A 16,696-nucleotide genomic window follows, 5' to 3' on the forward strand; every position below is an offset into this window, starting at 1 on the left:
CCTGGAGCCTTGTCAGTTGGTCCCACAGGAGCCTGAGGGCATAGACGCGTGCTGTGCTACTGCAGGTCCTGTCCTGGGTCCTGTGTGTTTGCCATGCGTTGAACTAGCAGGAACTGTCCGATGTGGAAATGCTTTTAGGTTTTGGCCAACAGAAGATAGAGAAAGCAAACCGAGGAAATTCACTACAGTGCCTAATCTAGACAATCTTGCTTTTCCTGTCTGCACATCCAGGAAGTTAACCCTGAATGTTGACACCTGAGACACCGAAGTCTCCACGCTGGGGCGTTTGCATCCCAGAGTGCGTGCCAAATGGTGCACTGGATGTGGAAAGAGAAGTGTGGCAACTGTATCTTCTGCTTACTTTTATCTTTTCCTTTAAATGTTTAAATTAAGTTTTTGGTGTGTGTTTTACGATGCACCTAATGTATCAGTGAAGTATTAACAAGCAAATAAGTAACGTGAGCAAATATGCACATGTCAGAACAAAACCCAGTGCTCACAAATGATGCATTGAGAATGAGCACAGTAGACAAGGATAATTACTATCAATGATTAGGGAGCGAAGTTGAGTAACATGAGATTCAGTCCTTCTTGCGGTCCTGCCTTGCTGACCGTGCCAGACTGTTGTGGTTTTTTTTTAAGACTTTCATCTTATTATTTTCAGTTCATGAACAGATGGACATGCATTTCCCTTTCCTCACCTTCAAAAGCAAGGTCATCCTCAGACAAGTTGTAAGAAATCTTTATTTTCCTTTTGGAGATAAGCTTCGCTATCTTCTGGAAGCTTCTACTGCCTCATGGCCATGTAAGACTTCTTGGGAACTAGATGAGATGTGGGGCTTCCCTTGTGGCTCAGCTGGTAAAGAATCCACCTACAATGCAGGAGACCTGGGTTCGATCCCTGGGTTGGGAAGATCCCCTGGAGAAGGGAAAGGCTACCCACTCCAGTATTCTGGCCTGGAGAACTCCATGGACTGTATAGCCCCTGGGGTCACAAAGAGTCGGACACGACTGAGCGACTTTTACTTGAAGACAAGATGTAAACGTGTTCTACCCTGTGGGGCACGTGGTTCAGAGACAACAGCTTGAGTCTGCTGTTACAAGTGAAAACAGCTACGGGGGAGAGAAACAAGGGCGTGCCTGTATCTCAATGATTAATGTACAAAAATGAAGAAAGGTTTCAGGCTGGATTTTGTCCCAGGCTGTCGTCTGTTATTAGAGGAAGAGGCAGAAAAGTGGGTTATTGCTTTGTTCGGGGTGGCTGACCCTGATCCTCCAAGGGAATTAGGCTTGCTGCTAATTAACGGTGGGGCTGGGGCGAGCGTGATGAAAACCCCACAGTCCCCAGGAGGAGTCTGGGATCAACACGCCACTGGGCCAGGAGCCCAGGGGAAAGCTACAGCCACGGCATTCAAGAAGCCCCTCCAAGGGGTAGGGTCCTTGCAGAGCAAAGGGCTGGGAGAGCGCCAGCCGACCGAGGTCCTCGCTGGTGCAGACGGAGCACTCGGAACTGTAGCCTCTGTCTGCATTTCCTCTCTCTCTCTCTTTTTTAAAAAATGTACTTTATTTACTTATGTGGCTACACTGGGTCTTAGTTGCCACACATGGGATCTAGCTCCCTGCCCAGGGGATCGAAGCCGGGCCCCCCACATGGAGCCCACAGCGTCTCAGCCACTGGACCCCAGAGAAGCCCCTGCCATCTTCTCTCGTTCTTAATGTGTCTGAAGACTTTTCCTTTATTTCCCTTTGAAAATGGTTCTGCAGGATTTCTATCTTCCCCCTTTCTCCGAATAACAGCCAACAATGTTTACCACGCTTGAGGGTCACCTGGGGAGTCTGCTGCCCCTTTAGATCCTGTGTCATCACACAGGCTTTTAGGTTTTGGCCAACGGACGATACAGAAAGCGAACAAAGGCAATATGCTGCGGTTCTTAATTTGGAGAATCTTAACTTTCCCCCGGAAGTCACAGGACGGAAGGACAGGGTGCGGACAGCACTGGAGGAGAAACGGGCGTCTCATCACGCTGAGGCGGAGCGCTTGGCCCATCACACCCACATCCTTAGCAGTGACGCTCAGGCACGATCGGGGAAGCAGGGGGACGCTGACCGCCGTGTGCGCGGTGACTGGACCGAGCTCGATGAGGGCATCTTCATGGACGTGGGTGGCTGTGTGTGCACACAGGCCGGGCAGTGGACGCAGACAGCGGTGTGGGTGCTTCCTGGCTGCCAACTGGGCCTCTCCTCCCGGAACTTTCCGCCCACCTCCAGGGCGGGCTCCTGGTCACTCTGCTTTAGCTGCTTGACTCTGCCTCCCAGATCCCTCCTCAACAGGACCCCATTGGTTCAGAGATCCCAACTGGTCCTAGGATGGGGCATTTGGAGTGGTCGGTGGAGAGACGCAAAGACTAGGAATTCTCTGCATCTCCATGAATTCTGGCCGTTGAGCCTCCCAGAACCAGCCTGGTTCCTTCCCTTCCTGAGTTGCGAGCATTCAGCTCCTCTTTGAATTCTGTAAATACATCCAACTCCTTCCAATAAACTGTCTTCTTTGTTTTGTTTTGTTTTTTTTAAGTGAGTTGATGGGGGGAAGTAAAAGGATGGGGCGGGGGGCCGAAAATGGATTCAGAAACCAGGCTAGGAATGCTTCTCTTAATGCCCTGGGTACAGACTTGGTTCTAAGATCCCCAGCAGACAATGAAGATGGGAAATGGGGTTGTTACACCATCAGAGTCTATAACACACAAAAGCCATCCAGTTGCTCAGAAGTACAGCTATTCTTGGTACCAAGATGGGAAATTTCTCCCAGGGGCCTCGTGTAACAAAGCGTCTCCGCAACATCTTTCCATCTTTTCACAGTGCATTCTGTGGGCTGCCGCTTACAAGACCCTTCACACAGGCTAAGCGTGTTACTCTCAAGTTCAGGGTTACGAAATCAGTTCTGGGACAGTGGGAGCGATGTACAGTCTGGGCACCTTGACGTGGGCGTAGATTCGAGCCAGGAGGAAGAGTAGACAGATTGTACACCCTCCACGCAAGCCTCACACCAAGCGCAATGGGAAAACCAGGGTACAAGGGCCCAAGGGGAGGACCCCGCAGAGCAGGACATGCGCTGCCTGCATACGGACCGCGACCTTCAGGCTTCATCAGCAGGCTAGGCAGAGCTGGTTTCTGGCTGGGGAAGGTCAAGGACGTGGGCTCTGTGCTTCAAGGGCAACAGCACGGGCTACTGTCCCTGGTCCGAACACCCACCCCACCAGAGAGCATCTCTAAGGAAGCTGAGTCCCCACCCAACCTAATAAACGAGTGTCTTTTTACCAGCAGCCCCGGCCACTCCTGGGTTCGATCCCTGGGTTGGGAAGATTCCCTGAAGAAGGCAAAGGCTACCCACTCCGGGATTTTGGCCTGGAGAATTCCCTGGACTGTACAGTCCACTGGGGTCACAAAGAGTCGGACACGACTGAGCGACTTTCACTTTCACACTGGCCACTCCACGCCTTCCTGAGCCCCGCCTACAGATGGCAGGCAGACGCAGAAGCCTTAACAAACCACACTTGGTGCGCAGCAGCTAATAAGACACACCTTTGCAGCCGAGTGTTTTCTACTGGGCTACCCAGGTGGTGCAAGTGGTAAAGAATCTGCCTGCCGATGCAGGAGACATAGAGATGTGGGTTTGATCCCTGGGCTGGGAAGATCCCCTGGGGAAGGGAATGACAACCCACTCCAGTATTCTTGCCTGGAGAATCCCATGGACAGAGGAGCCTGGCAGGCTACAGTCTACGGGGTTGCAAAGAATTGTACACGACTGAAGCAACTTAGCACCCAGGCATGCATGTTTTCTAGCCAAGCACACTGAATGGTCTTTAAAATCACTGACCAGAAATGGGCAGCATGGACTCCTGGCACCCCAGGAGCTGAAGGTGGGGCATGCCTCCAGGTCTCACATCCCACCTGCAGGCTCCCCCAGACCTCCCAGACTCTGCATCTTGGCTGCTCCTTTCTGCCTTCAGAAGTGACCGTGGTCTTAACAGGATGACCATGCTATACCCACAAGTCAGTCCTCCACTCCCCAGCCAGTGAGGTGAACTGCAGGTCTTGGCTTTTCTGACGTCACCCGTGTACTGGGTGGGATGGGTGTGTGTGCTGTGCTTAGTTGCTTAGTCGTGTCCGACTCTTTGCGACCCCGTGGACTGTAGCCTGCCAGGCGCCTCTGTCCATGGGATTCTCCAGGCAAGACTACTGGAGTGGCTTGGCATGCCCTCCTCCAGGGGATCTTCCCAACCCAGGGGTTGAACCCACGTCTCCTGCATTGCAGGCGGATTCTTTACTGTCTGAGCCGCCGGGTATCCCCCCTGCCAAATTCATGTCTTTTCCAGGAACTTCAAAAAGGGAACTTAAGTGGAAACAAGGTCACAGCAGATGTAAGGGATTTGGGGGAGGTCGTCCTGGGGTCAGCTGGCCCTTCATACAAAGCAACTGTGGTCCTCAGAAGAAGAGAAGCGGCCCGTGGACACGGACAGACACAGGGCGGGAGTGGGCCACACGCCCACGCAATGGAGGCAGGCGCCGAGTGCTGCCTCAAGGGGCCAAGGAACGCCAAGGGCTGCCGGCAACACCAGGCGCTGGGAGAAAGGCCTGGAGCAGACTCTTCCCCAGACGCTTCAGAGGGACCACGGCCCTGCTGACAGCTTGGTTCTGGCATCTGGCCTCTGGAGCCGTGAGAGAATAAATTCCTGTTGTTTAAGCCACTTGGTTTGGGGTACTTTGTGATGGCTGCCCCAGGAAATTAATACAACCTCGTTCTGTTGTAACCAACCCAGGCCCGACGCGAGAAACGGGACATGCGGTGAAGGTCTGGTCTGACCGCCCTCCTCTGAGAGGTGGTGCGTGATGGAGTGGTTGAGAGTTTCAGGATCCTTGTCGAGGAAACGGGATTTCTCTGGGGCGCTGGGACATCAGGGCTAGGACATACCTGCCTCTCTGGCTTCACACGTAAGTTCCCAAGTGCACAGGGCCCGCATCGTCTGTGTGAGGACCACCTTGTCACAGGACATCTGTACACTTACACGTGAGCTCAGTCATCACGCGGTGACTTGAGGGGCGCTAGGAACAACACCCCAAACCACCAAAAGAAGAGTCCCGACCCTTCCTCATAAGTCACAGAGACTGAAAACTGCATTGGTGCTGGCCTTGCGCATAGAGCACAGCTCCAACCTGCAGGGCCTCTTGCAAATACAACCAGAGACAAAGGAGGACCACCCCAGACCTGATGCCCAAGGGCAAGCATGTTTCCTATCTCACCATCTTCCTGAACAGAAACTTCCTCTGTCATCAGAAAGAGTCCTAATGAGAAGGGAGATGCACTGAGAAACAGGAGAGGTGAAAATAAACCATCTGCTTTATGGTTTGGGGCTCCCCTGGTGGCTCCGTGGTAAAGACTCCGCCTGCCAAAATGCAGGAGACGCAGGTTCAGTCTCTGGGTCAGGAAGATCCCCTGCAGAAGGAAATGACAACCCACTCCAGTATTCCTGCCTGGAGAATCCCATGGACAGAGGAGCCTGGTGGACTACAGTCCATGGGGATCACAAAGAGTCTGATGTGACTTGGCAACTAAACAATAACAACAACTTTTTGGTTTGCCATAATACGTCCAATTACAATCAATGGTGCTCAGTGGAGAATAGTTTATCCTTAGATCACAAATTCTCATGAGCCTAAAGAACTCTCTCTTGAACACACACTTCCTGCCCCTGTTTCTCTAACAGATGAACCCCAGCTACCCAGGGCCCCAAACAAAGTCAGGATGTGCCAGAAACAAGTAAGACTCAAATCCCTCAAATGCCAAGCAGGCTATGGCTTGTGGTCCACCCTGGGGCAGACCACAGCAGGGTACCAGGCCCAATCTTAGCCTCACACCACTCCTGATTTCCAGCGTTCCACCTGGCTGTCCTTACAGCCCTACCGGATGGCGATGTCTGCATTAACCCCGGCAAACCACGCCCGACGGGTGAGGGTTAGCACAGGAAGAAAGCGACCCCAGTGGAAACCCGTTGCTCCGGAGCTCAATTTGTTCTTGGGGGACGGATCCAGATGCGCGCACTCAGCACCATGGCTACAGCCACCGGCCAGCGGCGGCGTCCCCCGTGGCCCTGCACCCACCTGGAACAAAAGCATCAATGCCTTACTTTTTCTGGAGCGAGAGAAGAAGCGGATGCCCCCCGGCGACGTGGACGGGTTGGAGCTGGGGGAGGAGTCTTTGGACGAGGAGCGGAAGATCCCGCTGAAGCTCATGCGACGTGGGGAGCGTGGCGGGGACTCCTGGTAGGAGAACGGGAACACGGTTTTGGGGGAGCCGGGGCTGGTCTTGGGGCGCACGGGGGCAGACACAGGGCTGGAGGGCCGGGGCTGGGGGCCTCTGGTGAAGAAGCCTTTGGAGGGGCTGCCCGAGCCGAAGGGGCTGTCCACCTGCAGACAGACAGACAGACAGACAGACGGGTGAGGCCCCTCGGAGCCCAGACGGTGGCCTGTGCGGACCTGCCCCCCTCCGCTGTCCCCTGCCACCCAGCTGGGGGGTCCATGGCACCCAGACTGAGAAACAGCCCCACCAGGCTCTCTCATAGACAAGGGGAGGCCTGGCGGGGGCAGGGAGGACGGGACCCAATGACCACCCGTCCACAGGCTGGGCCGCACCACTCCAGGGGCCCCCGGCATCCATCCAGCTCTCTGCAAGGGTGTTTCCGGGAGGCGGGGAGGACAGCCAAGGCAACCGTGAAGCCTCAGAACACTGCCTCTTCCCCTCTGTCCTGTCTGCAGCCTCGTCTCCTGGCCTTCACTTCTCAAGAACGCGCGTCTGTCCTTGAGGTCTGACTGCCCTGCAATAACATTCTCCCGCCCCTCCTCAAAGGAGGGAGCACAGATCTCCATGACCTGAGAGTCAGTGGGCCCGGGGCTCTGAGCTGGGGTCCTGGTGTGGGAAGGGACCAAATTTTCACCTCCAAGCAGCTTCCACGTTGGAGTGACCGCCGAGGTTAGGGGAAAAAGTTAATGAGGCTGAAAACCTCTAAGGCTCACTTGGGCCATGACTTGAAATCGCACCAGTTATAGTTTGAAAAAGTGCTAGACTCCGTCTTCAAGCCAACCCACGCAACTCTGCTGGAGAGATTTCTAACATGCCCTGCTGGTGGGTTTAGGAACCGGTATTTGCATGTGAATGGCTTCCCTCATAGCTCAGCTGGTAAAGAATCTGCCTGCAATGCAGGAGACCCCAGTTCGATCCCTGGGTTGGGAAGATCCCCTGGAGAAGGGATAGACTACCCACTCCAGTATTCATGGGCTTCCCTAGTGGCTCAGCCAGTAAAGAATCTGCCTGCAATGTGGGAGACCTGGGTTCACTCCCTGGGTTGGGAAGATCCCCCTGGAGAAGGGAAAGGCTACCCACTCCAGTATTCTGGCCTGGAGAATTCCATGGACTGTATAGTCCATGGGGTTGCGAAGAGTCGGACATGACTGAGTGAGTTCACTTCAGTTTATTTGCATCTCAGCGCCGGGGTCCGACCCCGCTCGCCCTTGCTGGGGCACCGGGGGCGTTACTGAGACTTGCTAAGCCTGGGTCTCCTCGTGGGTGGAATGAGGGGCCCGCCCTGCCCCTCAGGACCGTCTGAAGGGGCACCGGCCAGACCCAACTCGCAGGAATCACCTGTGCACATGACCTGCTGCCGTCCCCTGGGTAAGCCTGCAACACAGGAGCCAGAGGGCCTCGGGCCACCCAGCTCTGCAGCAGGGATGGAAAACCACTTGTCCACCGGGTGCTGGGGCAAGGACAAAGCCTGGCGGGGATCAGCCAGCAGGCTGAGAGCCCGGCAGGTGGACCCCAGGTGCGATGAGAAGGGAGGTGAGAGGGCAGCCTCTGTGTCTCTGTCCACCTGGGGTGCCTGTCCGGGCCCGGGACCCTGTAAGCGCTTCCACCACTAGAGGGCGCCCTGAGCTGGGCTTTGATGTTCACTCGCTCAGTTGAGTCGGCTTCTCTGCGATGCTATGGACTGCAGCACGCCAGGCCTCCCTGTCCATCACCAACTCCCCGAGCTTACTCAAACTCATGCCCATTGAGTCGGTGACACCATCCAACCATCTCATCCTCTGTCATCCCTTCTCCTGCCTTCAATCTTTCCCAGCATCAGGGTCTTTTCCAGAGAAGCCCACAGTACATCCATCCTCAGTTCAGTTCAGTTCAGTCGTTCAGTCGGGTCCAACTGTTTGCCACCCCGTGGACTGCAGCACGCCAGGCCTCCCTGTCCATGACCAACTCCTGGAGCTTACTCAAACTCATGTCTATTGAGTCGGTGATGCCATCCAACCATCTCATCCTCTGTCGTCCCCTTCTCCTCCTTCCTTCAATCCTTCCCAGCATCAGGGTCTTTTCCAATGAGTCAACTCTTCGCATGAGGTGGCCAAAGTATTGGAGCTTCAGCTTCAACATCAGTCCTTCCAATGAACACCCAGGACTGATCTCCTTTAGGATGGACTGGTTGGATCTCCTTGCTGTCCAAGGAACTCTCAAGAGTCTTCTCCAACACCACAGTTCGAAAGCATCAATTCTTCGGCGCTCAGCTTTCTTTATGGCCCAACTCTCACATCCACACATGACTACTGGAAAAACCATAGCCTTGACCAGACGGACCTGTGTTGGAAAAGTAATGTCTCTGCTTTTTAATATGCTGTCTGGGCTTGATGTTCAGTCACTAAGCTGTTTCTGCTTCTCTGCGACCCCATGGCCTGCAGCACGCCAGGCTTTCCTGTCCATCACCAACTCCCAGAGCTTGCTCAAACTGCTGTCCATTGAGTTGGTGATGCCATCCAACCATCTCATCCTTTGTCGTCCCCTTCTCCTCCTGCCCTCAATCTTTCCCAGCATCAGGGTCTTTTCCAATGAGCTGGCTCTTCCCATCAGGTGGCCAGAGTATTGGAGCTTCAGCTGGGCTTATGGTCCCTTAAAGGAAGGGATGCCCTTGTGGGGATTCTCAACCACACGCCCCCTTCTTCCCGAGACCCTCTGCCCTGCGATAAAGGCCCAGTGTGGCCATGGGGGGCAGTGCAGAATCCTCTTGCCCGGTGGGCTTCGGAGGCAGAGGCCGAGCTTCACCAGAACCATGGGACTCAAGCTCTGCTTGTTATGGAGAAGTTGAAGGTTTTCTTTTTGCAACCATGTGATACAGGAAGCACAAATATGTCTGTAGAGTGTTGGGTTCAGCCACTACCCACTGACCTATGGGCTCAGGCATTCCAAAGCTCTTCTGAATCCCATGGATAATCCACACGGAGCAGCTTTCCGAGTGGTGGGCGGCATGTGGACACGGGGTGGGGGCGGTCACAACCGCGGGCGCAGGGATGGAGGGTGACCCCACAGCAGGATGGTACAAGCAAGGATTTTGGACACAGACACAGGAGCTGAACACCGGCTTGGTTTCCAGCAGTGACAAGTGACCTAGTGTCAGTGTCCTCGTGTCTACTGGGGACAGCAGGCCGACCTGCAGGGCCAGGAGGATGACCGGATGCATGACATGGGAAGCACCTGCCTCAGGTCCTGGCACATGGTACGTGCCTCGGACTGTACTCAGCTTCATTGTCATGAATTTGGCCCAAATAGATCCTGGTTAGGTGTGGAGAGTCAGGGAGGCAGGGCTGGTTTAGGGAGAGGGTCCACGTGGGGTGGGGCTTCCCTGATAGCTCTGTTGGTAAAGAATCCGCCTACAATGCAGAGGACCTAGGTTTGATCCCTGGGTCAGGAAGATCTGCTGGAGAAGGGATAGACTACCCACTCCAGTCTTCTTGGGCTTCCCAGGTGGCTCAGCTGGTAAAGAATCTGCCTGCAATGTGGGAGACCTGGGTTTGATTCCTGGGTTGGGAAGATCCCCTGGAGAAGGGAACGGCTACCCACTCCAGAATTCTGGCCTGGAGAATCCCATGGACTGTACAGTCCATGGTGGCACAAAGAGTCGGACATGACTGAGTGACTTTCACTCACTCACTCCATGTGGGGTGTGAGAACCTGAGCCTCCTTAGAGGGGGCACCACGAAGGCTCTGCAGCACAGGGCTGACACAGTCATTTAGGGCCGATATGCTGGAGGACGGTCACCATCACCCCCGGGGTACCCCTGAACCCAGAGCTCTGAGAAGGCACCAACTGGGGACACAGTGAAGGCCACAAAGCTAGTCAGTGGTGGGTGGGACCTCAGGCCCATGGCCTTGACCCTTGCACCACAAACCTCCTGGGAGCAGCCTGGCAATGTGAAACAGAAGAGGAGTCAAGGTCAAGTGTGAGGACGGAGGCAGGGAGTCACGTTAACCCTGTGGATGTCCCCTCCACACTGCACACACAGTGAGCTCAGCCTGGGGAGGAAGAACTGCTGAGCAAGGCTGATGTTTGTTCCATGCAGAGAACAAGACGTGGGGAAGGTTAGGGTCCCTGTGAGGCCATGGAGAACAGCAGGGAAGACAAGGCTGGCCTGAGAGTGAACCAGAGGGGGAAGAGTCTGCAAAAGGGGACACTGTGGGTCACAGGGCCCCGAACCAGAGAAGGCGCTGAGAGCTGACGGGCTGCAGACAGGCCGAGGGGCAGAGACGTCCCAGGGCCAAGGAAAGAGGAGGTGGAGCTGGGAGGACAAACAGCCACTCACTTGGACAGCTCATGGGGGAAAGCTGAGCCAACTGCTGCAAGATGGTCAGTCTCACAGGGCCTGGGGTGCCGGCTTGAACCCTATCTGAAGGCCAAGCAGAGCCCCAGGATTCTCCAGACTGGGATTCCATCCTATGCTCGGGATTCCATCCTATGCTCAGAATTCCAGGCCGCCAGAATCAGGCCTCAGCCATCAGCTTGAGGAGGGGGCCCCAGAGAGCAGACTGTCCCCCAACATGGCCAAAAATGGTGGCCCCAGCTCAGCCTTGTCCACAGGGAGCGTAAGCACTGGTCTTGAGCCATGATCATGAGAAGGCGGGTGCAGAGCTGGCCTCTGGGTCTGCTTCCTGCAGGGCAGGTTGGGGTAGGAGCCCCAGGGACACGGCCCATGCCTTCAAGCAGGATGCAGCTAAGATGGTACTTTGCTAACACAATGGAACATTTCCCTGGATTTGGATGAATGAAGGGCCCAGAGCCTTCCCAGTGCCTGCCAGCTCCTCAGAGCTACGGGATGGGAACTCAGGGCACCGTGGGTAGGGCTGCCAGGCCCACCTCTGTCCATGGCTGCAGGGGCAGCCACGGGGCAGTGCCTGGTCCCCTGACTCTCAGGTCTCAGCTGCGTCCCAAGGATGCAGGGGAGGGCAGAAGAGAGGTGCAGAGGTGAAGGCGAAGGGTGGGCAGGGCTGGCCTGGCAGTGACTGACAGCCGACTGGTGGGGGCCTCTTGGGAGCTTGTAGGAAACAGGTGTGGATGAAGGAGGTCACAGGCCAAGAGGAACCAGAAAAAATGGGGCTGAATGAAACAAAACCTCGAAGGGAGGATCTGTAGGCCAGGAACACCCTCCCCTGGAGCCCAACTCAGGCCAGGGAGGTGGGGAGGCCGGGCCTGGCAGGCAGGGGCCACATCCAGCGAGCTGATGGTGGGGTGCCCCAGCCGGAGCCCCCGTGTGCTCCAGACAGAAAGGGGGTGAGTGGTCTCAGCAGAGGAGCCGGAGGGGTGGTACACATGGCCAGTGATGGACAGGAGTGCCCGGGTAGAGTCTAGGGCCTGGCCGAATGCAACGCTCCCCACGGCTCAGGTAAACAGGACATGGGTGCACCCCTTCAGAGTGCTCCAGAGGGGGGATGTCCTGAGTCACAGCCGTGTTCCCAGACCACCCTTGAGCACCTGCCCTGGGCCGGGCACCCATCTGTGTCTGCTCTATGGATGAGCTCGTTTCATCCTCACAAGGAAGGTGAGTGCTGTCATGAGCCCGGGTTTGCCGACGGGGAGACAGGTTCACAGAGAAGGTCCTGCCCCAGGTCACACCTCAGGGAAGCTGCCAGGAAAGACTAACAGAGGGGCCAGGCTCCTTATCCCAGGATCAAAGGGCACAGACAAGAAAAACCCATGGTCACCCGTTAGGGCGTGGGGTGGTGGATTGCTGGGCATTTCATAGACTCCCCCAGGCTCCGGCCACCCTGGCTGACCCGGAGTGACCGCAGTGCTCTTGAATGATCCGGGGACATCAAAGGCCCTGACCTTCCTCTCGATGCTGGCCCTGGAGCTACACACAGAGCTGTGCAGAGTCGAGGTGACCAGAAGCCCTTGTATCCTGAGATGTCTTCTGTGACAAAGAGCTGCCCCCTCTGGGGGTGGGGGAACCAGGACCGGGGACTGGTGGGGAGAGCTGACAGACTCCCATCTCAACTGATGCTTGGGAGCGTGGGGGCTTGGCTCTTGAGCCAAGAGCTCCCAGAAAGGGGAGCTCAGCTGTGGCCCCTAGATCATAGAGGAGGCGGCCGCCCAGGGTCCCATCCACGTTCAGCTTGGCAGCCACAGAAGGTGTTCAATTCCCTGAGGAGACGGGGATCTCAGACACAGGGCACAGAGATGCAGAGATGAGCCGGAAGGTGCAGGACCTGTCCTGCTGGGGCGCTCCCCTGCATGCCTGCCCTGACAGTCCCAGAGCAGGGGGTCTGGACGCAGCATTGCACACACTGGGCTGAGCACCAGGCAACCCAGACTGGACCCAGCCCAGCTGTGAGGCGGCCCGAGGACTGTGGGAAAGTCTGGCTACCACTCTCTGCTCTCGAGACACCGCCTGCAGCGCTCCCCGCAAGGCATGACCGCCGGGCCTCCCACCAGCCCTCCGCCCCGCACTCACCCCCACCGCAGGCTGCCTCGACCTCCCCGTTCCTGCCACAGCCACCCCACCCATCCCAGGACACACACGCCTCAGGCTGCTGGTCCTCCACTGACCTTGAGCAGGAAAAATGGACCCGTGGGAGAGAGGAGAAAGTGGGTGAACAAGAAGAAAGGAAAAGACGGAAAGAGGATGGAAGGGAGAGACGGACTTGAGAGGCGGGGGTGAGGGAAGGGAAGGAGGGGGCGGGGGTGGGAGGAGGGACTCCTGTCTGTGGGGGGAGAGACACTCGGGCTCCATGACCCGCTTTTTTCTGATTTTCAATCTCTTCTCTTTGCCCATGAGCATGTCGGGCAGAGGGGGCGCTGAGCTCAACGTTAACTCTGCAGCATCACCTCTGTCCGCTTTGGGGCATCCAGGGACCAGGGAGGAGCCCAGAGGGAAGGGAAGAGAAAGGGGTGAAGCCTGGAGGGTGAGGGTAGGCTCAGCTGCAGCCAAGTGCACAGGGAAGAGAAGTCTGTCTCCGGCTCGAGCTGAAGGAGTCCAGCCCAGTGTGCCTCAGTGGCACCCCCAGTGAGCTGGGAGAAGCTGGGAGGAAGGGAGCCTTACCTTACGAGACGGAGGCTTTTCTGAACTCTCCAGGTCTCCATCCAGGAGTGGCATGGCAAAGGAACTCAGGTCCTAGGATGGAAAGAGGGCACATGGTCAATGAGCTGGACCCTCAGGGCCCACCTGGCCATGTCTGGGGCCGCACGTGGGTCTCCGAGTGTATCCCCAGACCCTTGCTAAGTCCTCCTCGAATGTCAGCCACCAGGGAGGGAGGCGGACGGCCTAGAAGGTGGAAGGAGGCAGTGGAGAAGCCCTGTGCCCCCCTCAGGGATCCCGCCTGCTCTCCACCTTCCCTCTCGACCCCCCAGGGAAGGAGCAGGAAGAAGGCACCTGGACCACAGGGCAGGAGGGAGAGAGTGAAGGAGGAAGGCTGGGGAGGGAAGGGAGAGCCCACTGGGCGCTTTGGGGAGTGGCCGATGGACAGGACTCCATCTCCAGGCATGAACGTGGCCCGAGGATGTGTGTCCTCCTGAGAAGAGGACAGGGCTGTGTGTTGGGGGCTGACCACTGGGGCAAAGCGCTCAGAAAAACCTGATGACATCGTGGCCCGAGAGATGGCCTTGCAGGGGCCGGGGGGTGGGGGGTGGGTAGATGCCACAGACTCATCGTGTCTGAAATGATGAGACCCTCACCTTCTCCTCCTTCCTCCTGTCTCCTGCCCGGTTGGACACCTCCACTCCAGGCAGAAACCCCACCTGGGCAGTCCTCCGCTCGGAGAAACTGCCCGCATCCCAAACCTTCTTTTTTTTCCCTTGTTAACTGTGGTAAAATACATGTGGTGATACATGTAACACGGCTTCCCTGGCGGCTCAGCGGTAAAGAATCCACCTGCCAATGCAGGAGATGTGGGTCGGATCCCTGGGCCGGGAAGATCCCCTGGAGAAGGAAATGGCAACCCACTGCAGTATTCTTGCCTAGAGAATTCCATGGACAGAGGAGACTGGTGGGCTGCAGGCCATGGGGTTGCAAAGAGTCAGACACGACTGAGCAACTAAACAACAACAAACACAAGATTTACCATCTTAGTCATTTCAACTCAGTGGACTTGAGCACATTCACGGTGCTGTGCACACAGCCTCCAAGGCCCTTTCCCTTCTGCAAAGTGAAACTCCACAGGCATTCGACAACTGTGCCTCTCCCCAACCCCTCCCCCCACATTCTACTTTCTGTTTCTATAAATGTGCCAGCTCTAGGGACCTCATAGAAATGGAATTGTGGAGTATTTGTCTTTCTTGTTACTGGCTTATTTCCCTTCACATCATGTCCTCATGTTTCATCCATGTTGCAGCATGTGACAAAATTCTCTTCCTTTTAAAGGCTGAGTAATGTTCCACTGTGACTGCAGCCATGAAATTAACAGACCCTTGCTCCTTGGAAAGAAAGTTATGACCAACCTAGACAGCATATTAAAAAGCAGAGACATTACTTTGCCAACACAGGTCCGTCTGGTCAAGGCTATGGTTTTTCCAGTAGTCATGTATGGATGTGAGAGTCGGACTATAAAGAAAGCTGAGTGCTGAAGAATTGATGCTTTTGAACTGTGGCATTGGAGAAGACTCTTGAGAGTCCTCTGGACTGCAAGGAGATCCAACCAGTCCATCCTAAAGCAGATCAGTCCTGAGTGTTCATTGGAAGGACTGATGTTGAAGCTGAAACTCCAATACTCTGGCCACCTAATGCGAAGAGCTGACTCATTTGAAAAGACCCTGATGCTGGGAAAGACTGAAGGTAGGAGGAGAAGGGGACGACAGAGGATGAGATGGTTGGGTGGCATCACCGACTCGATGGACATGGGTTTGGGTGGACTCCGGGAGTTGGTGATGGACAGGGAGGCCTGGTGTGCTTCGGTCCATGGGCTCGCAAAGAGTTGGACACGACTGAGTGACTGAACTGAACTGAATGTTCCATTGTATGGACAGACCACATTCTGCTTATGTATTCATCTATTAAGGAATTGGAAAAGACCCTGATGCTGGGAAAGATTGAACCCAGGAGGAGAAGGGGATGACAGAGGATGAGATGGTTGCATGGCTTCCTTGACTTGATGGACGGAGTTTGAGTAAGCTCTAGGAGTTGATGACGGACAGGGAAACCTGGTGTGCTGCAGTCCCTGGGGTCAATAAAGAGTCAGACACAACCGAGCGACTGAACTGGGTTGCTTCCACCTTTTGGCTACCGTGACTAATGCTGCTATGAACACAGGTACTACGGATTGAATTGTGTGCCCCTCAACATGAACAGGTTTGTAGTTACACAACCCCAATACCCCAGAATGTGACTGTACTTGTAGAGTGTTTAAAGAGGTAATTATGTTAATACGAAGTTATATGGGTGGGCCCTCCATAAGACTTCAATCCAATATGATTGTGTCCATAGAAGAAGAGACCATTAGGATAGACCCAGAAGGAAGACCATGTGAACAAAGAGAGAGAATGGCCATCTATGAGCCAAAATGAGAGAGGGCTCAGAAGTCACTCACCCTGCTGACACCTTAACCTTGGACTTCTAGCCTCGAGAATTGTGAGAAAATAAATTTCTGCTATTTAAGCCACCCAGTCTGTGACCTTTGTTATGGCAGCCCTAGCAAACTAATAACAACAGGTGTACAAATATCCCTGCAACCCTGCTTTCACTTCTTTTGGGTATAGACTCAGATGTGGAATCACAGGACTATACAGTAATTCTATTTTTAATACTCTTGAGGAACCCTCATACTTTTTTCATAGCAGCCACACCATTTTATACCCCCACCAATAGTGCACGAGGGCGCCAATTTCTCTGCATCCTCACTGACCTCTGTTATTTTCTGTTTTGTTTTAGTTGCCGTTGTTTTAGCCATCCTCATGGGTGTGAGATGGTATCTCAATGAGTATTTGATTTGCATTTCCCTAATGATTACTGATGTTGAGCATCCTTTCACATACTCGTTGGCCATCTGTACATTTTCTCTGGAAAAATGTCCATTCAAGAAGTCCTTTGACCATTCTTAAACCAGGCTGCTGGCTGGTCGAGTTGATAGGAGTTCTTTACATAATCTAGATATGAACCTTTTATCAGATATATGATTTGCGAGTATTTTTTCTCCTTCTGTAGGTAGCCTTTTCACTCTGTTGATTGTGTTCTTTGTTGCACAGAGGTTTCTAATTCTGATGTAGCACAATTTATTTATTTTCTCTTTCCTGCCTCTGCTTTTGGCACCATGACCTGGGTTTCATCCCTGGGTTGGGAAGATCCCCTGGAGGAGGGCACGGCAATCCACTCTAGTAGTCTTACCTGGAGAATCTCTGTGGAC

At 54.9% G+C, this 16,696-nt stretch overlaps 1 protein-coding gene across 13 annotated transcripts in view; it reads right to left on the reverse strand.

Annotated features, from left to right (window-relative positions):
* Positions 1 to 16,696, reverse strand: part of PRKAG2 (protein kinase AMP-activated non-catalytic subunit gamma 2) — a 299,855-nt gene that overhangs the window by 199,448 nt on the left and 83,711 nt on the right. For 11 of the 13 annotated variants that reach the window (XR_014066504.1, XM_081533506.1, XM_081533507.1 and 8 more), the window contains 2 exons: positions 13,405 to 13,476; positions 6,183 to 6,462 (listed from right to left, as the gene is read on the reverse strand). Coding sequence is in view for 10 of the 13 variants with exons in the window: in XM_081533506.1 (XP_081389632.1) it covers positions 6,183 to 6,462; positions 13,405 to 13,476 (352 nt within the window). In the remaining 3 variants the exon portion in view is untranslated. The remainder of the gene's footprint in view (positions 1 to 6,182; positions 6,463 to 13,404; positions 13,477 to 16,696) is intronic. The other 2 variants (XM_081533505.1, XM_081533504.1) reach the window with 1 other exon arrangement.

This window comes from Giraffa tippelskirchi, chromosome 10 (assembly GCF_054371585.1).
Source record: "Giraffa tippelskirchi isolate mGirTip1 chromosome 10, T2T-mGirTip1v1.2.pri, whole genome shotgun sequence".
Classification (NCBI taxonomy): Eukaryota; Metazoa; Chordata; class Mammalia; order Artiodactyla; family Giraffidae; genus Giraffa; species Giraffa tippelskirchi.